This window comes from Crocodylus porosus, unplaced genomic scaffold (assembly GCF_001723895.1).
Source record: "Crocodylus porosus isolate Cpor-Errol unplaced genomic scaffold, CroPor_comp1, whole genome shotgun sequence".
Lineage (NCBI taxonomy): Eukaryota > Metazoa > Chordata > Crocodylia > Crocodylidae > Crocodylus > Crocodylus porosus.
The window spans coordinates 86,405,593-86,410,272 of NW_017728886.1; the positions used below are offsets into that span (position 1 = coordinate 86,405,593).

Here is a 4,680-nt window from a genome sequence, read left to right on the forward strand (position 1 = left end):
CTGCTGTTATCTACTTTTATATTGCTCTTTGGAAAGGACTGAGTTTTAAGTAGTATAGATGTGCACATTTTAAAGTGATTTCAAGGGCAATATCTAGGTGTATAGAGAGAGTCACATGCACTCAGCAGCATATTTGTGTGCGAGTACAAGTGGGATCTTCAACAGCTATGAATCAGTGCTGCTCTATTTACTAGCTGTTCGAATCTCTCCTAAAATACGTTTTGATATCTGTTTCTTGCCAAAGCCCAAAATGATTTTCATTAAAAACATGTAGTGTGTTGAATCTGAGTAGTTTTGCAGAAAGGTTTCTGTTTTCAGTGAACTTCTGGCATAATACAAACCAGTTCACTTCGGCACACTTAGTTTCCTGCTAATTTTCATGGTGGTTTACTGGGGATCCTGGTTTCCAGGGTTAAGTGTCCCCTCAGCTGTCTTTTCTCACTTGCAGCATGGAGGCTTCTTTTATTTTGTTACTAACATGCTGTTGTTTCAACCCTGTCTTTCATATTGCAGTATGAGTGGGCACTGCTGGAGAGGTACTTGCCCAGGTAATTGCCCAGATCACCTTGGTTGGAGGTGGCTACTTTTGTCTAACTGGAATCTATAAGCTCTCATATTTCGCAGTTGTTGCACCTGACCTATATCTTTAGTCATAGTACTTCTAATTCAGCTGACTTCTACTACCCTAAAATAGCAAGATCAACATCATAAAGCAACTGGTTTTAATCCTAAAAACTAAGCTTCCTTCCATTGCAGTGGCAATAGACTGCAGGAAAGAATCCCAGTTTCCCCAACCCAAGGCCTTTTCTTCCATGCATGCCTATGAATTGATGAGACTCTCCAAAGAAACAATACATCTGAACTAATAATGTTTGTTTGAATTTGTTGAACAGAAAGGCAGGCAAAAATTCTTATTGTGGTGGCCTGGAGCCTCTCTTTCCTATTTTCGATTCCGACTTTGATTATATTTGGGAAGCGGCAACTATCTAATGGAGAAGTACAGTGCTGGGCCCTGTGGCCAGATGACTCCTATTGGATACCTTACATGACAGTGGTTGCTTTTCTGGTATATTTCATTCCTTTGATTATCATCAGGTAAGAGTCCTGGAGGGTGACGATACTTGATGGGTACTTGGTAGTAACAACTTGTCATTGTCACTTCAGTCTTTTAATTTACTACCCATTCATAAAGTTTAAGATAAAAGCTGCTTTGATATAAATTGGTACAGAGTAAGATTCTGTATTTCTTTGATTCATTCATTTGTCTCATATACAGAGCAGACCGATTACACTGGGTGATTTCCATGCAGTTTTAATAGTAAAAAGTGTTAATCTGAACAAGTATAGAATCCACAAGTGGATGTCTCTCCCAAGCTGCAGACTTCACAGACCTCATTATACCATACTGTCACTCATTTGACATTTTATTAAAAAAAAACTCTCACACTTAATAAAAGAACAGAAACTTCATTTACTTCATTAATGTGACCTTGATGCCACCTGAGTTCTCAAGCTTCAGCATATTAACAAACTGGTTCTTAGCAGCAATCAGGAAGTCATTTTACTTGATGGTACTATACAACCAGGTGCATAATAGGGAAAGAGATATATAGGTTTTGTAGTATCTTTCATCTAGAGATCTCAAAGCATCTTTAAAAAGCAAATGTACATTAACAGGACCAAAGAATACTTCCACCCACTTTTCACTGGGGGAAAGGAGTCACCAAAAAGTTAAATATCTTGCCCAAAGTCAGACAGAAATTCTTAAGTAGAAACTGGAATGGGGTAGAGGTCACCAAATATCTCAAACTTTACAGAGGGGTGTAAAGAGAGAAACTTTTTATGGCTTTTTATGGTCTTCCATTAAACCATCTGTGAGTGGTCATTGCTAGACATTATACTGAACTACTTGAACCGTTAACCCATTTTTATTTAGCAAAAATAAATAGGAAGAATTCTGCTAGAAAATACATACTTTCTGGCCTTATATTAGGAAACCAGTTCACCCCTGTTGAACACTGTATCTTTCATATGCTCTAAATCCCTTAAATAATTCTCTCTCATATGTATATTAATTCCCTGATACAATGGTTATTATCCTTTTAAGGCTCAAGGAGCCCTTTCATAACTGTTGTCAATTAAGTCATTTAAAAAACTCACCTATTTATTACAGTGCTTACCTTCTTGCAAAAGATCAGGACAACAGGGGTGGGGAGTGGCCAAGCAGGGAGAGTTTATCTGCTTAGGTCCTCATACCTCCTTTAAGGATTGCATGGCACCCCAAGATGCTGTAATATCATGGCTGAGAATTCCTACCTAATATATTAATACTACTAATTTTTCTCTGCAGGTAAATCAGTGATTAAATTAACTGTATGGTGAATAGACATGGATGTTTATTTAGATGGTAAAGTTGTTCTTTACTAGCTGCTTAATTAATCACTGGCATCCATGCCACCAGGTGACAGCGGGCATGTTATACAAAAAACTTACCATGTCCAACAAGTCCCTTCAAACATGCCACCTACTAAAGCAGAAGCATCCATGTAGCACTGCACAGACAAAATGATGTTGCAGGAATAAAGGCACACAGCAGGGGTCCTGATCCTGCCCTGTGCAATGAGGAGAGGCTCAGACCCCAAATATATGTTTTACAGACTTATTCTTGTATCAAAAGTTTTATTTCTGATAAGCAATAGATGCCATATAGTGAACAGCAACAAGAAAATCAGAGACAGGGTTTTTCTTTTCTCCCCTATCACTGCAGGACTCAGTGGGCAGTTTTGCAGCAGTTCAAACTAGATCACCATAGAGGCCACTTCTGGCCTTAAAAGCTCTGTATTTTTCAAAATGGAACCAGTGACTGGCTATTGCTCAACCAGCTACAAACATCAAATGATTCAATTAAGTTGGCATTTTATTCGTACCATCTGGGATACAGAATAACCTATTTGTTACAGAAATAGATAAGAATTTTCTGGTGTGTGAAATCTATGTATTTTGTTATATTGCTGTATTAGTTGTTTATCCCAGTTGGGAAACTCAGTGATAATCTCAGGGGTGAATTACCAAATATTGGAGCAATCTGATGGAACAGGTGAATAGTTCAAAATAGGCTAGAAAATATTAAATCTAATGGAGTTTCCATTTCAAGGAAGGAAATGGATTTCAAGACAGATATAAAAGTCTGTAGAGTGAGGACAAATCTAAGGGCAAACTTAGCCAGTGAGGCAGTAGGCAGCAGCACTTTTGAACAATCTGCAACACTCAACTACACCATGGAGGCTGCCTCTTAAACTGGAAGCTGTGCATCTTTGATGTCCATAGAGTGCTTCAGACAAACTAGTTAACACTGCTGAATGATAGCATTAAATAGCTCAGCCCATGCTAATTACACCCCTTGTGGTGTCACATACAAGTAGCTAGAATATTTCTGTTTAAAGAGGCAGCCTCCCATGGATTATTTGAGGGTACTGCTGCTGGGCAAAGTTAATTTGTCATGTAAAAAGCTATGTCACCTGTTGGCCTAGATGTTAGAAACTGATTAAATGACTAGACTAGTAAGAGAAAGATGTAGAGAGAAGAAGCAGCTTTCAGTTTTGGTAGAGATTGGTCAAGGACTCAGAGAGTACATGGATCTGACTGGGAGCAGTTTACTCATTAATAAACTACTTGTGAGTAAACACTCCTGGACAGGCATCTACATGTGCAGGGAAGCGGGAGCAGATTTGCCTTTCCAAGCAGCAAACTGATCCCACTTCCTGAGGCCCCCTGCATCAGGCCTCTGCTGCCACCAGAGGGAGCTGGAGGCCATCTTTAAAAGGCAGCCCTCTCCCTGGCCAGCTGCTTTATTGGCCAGGAGCAGTGTGCACAGTGAGGAGGCAGGAACATGGCAACTCTCTTACTGTAGCCTCTGCCTCCCTGCATCATGGCTGCTCAAGCCTCTGCCCCTGGCAGTGATACTCAGTACCCTGGGCTCCTTCTGGCTCCCATGCTGGCCCTGCTGGCCTGCCACAGTAATCACTAAGATACCCATGGTAAACTGGACCCTACTGGCTCCCCCCATGCAACAAACGCCTGGCTGGCCACACCGTGCCATCCCAGGCATCCTGCCACCAGGTAGTTGCTGCCTGGACCTTGTCCTGTTGACTGGACCCCAGCAGGGATGCCAACCATATGCTTCTGGATGCACTTCCAGGGCTGTCCACACCCTCCTGGGTGTCCAGCCTTGCTTCCTCTGGGCCTGCCCAGCCAGCCAGAACTTGTGGCTGCATGTTGTCCAGGCCACCTGGGATGAAGAGCAGTGACTGGAGGCATTCTGGATGACCTAGAGCACCTTCCTGGACCTCCTGGAGCAGCTCTGCACTGAGTATCGCTGCCAGGGGCAGAGGCTTGAGCAGCCATGAAGCAGGGAGACAGAGCAGCAGGACATGGCCATGCGGCAGATCCTCCCCATGGATAGACAACTGGCCATCACCTTGCTGAAGCTGGCCCTGCCCTCCAGCCTCCGCTACTTGGTGTGGGTAAGGTCACTGGCAGGGAAGCCATCCTGGAGATGTGTGGCACCCACCAAGATATGCTGGGGCACATGGTGCTCTGCATGCACAAGCCCCTGATGGTGGTGGTGGGGTTCTGCATGCTGAGGTTCCTCCAGTGCATTGGGGCCCTGGACAGGATCCA

The 4,680-nt window shown here is 42.9% G+C and overlaps 1 protein-coding gene across 1 annotated transcript in view; it reads left to right on the forward strand.

Moving 5' to 3' along the window:
- NPSR1 (neuropeptide S receptor 1) overlaps window positions 1–4,680 on the forward strand; it is a 109,806-nt gene that overhangs the window by 80,401 nt on the left and 24,725 nt on the right. Inside the window, exon 5 of the mRNA XM_019538515.1 lies at window positions 894–1,095. Coding sequence (XP_019394060.1) covers window positions 894–1,095 — 202 coding nt within the window. The remainder of the gene's footprint in view (window positions 1–893; window positions 1,096–4,680) is intronic.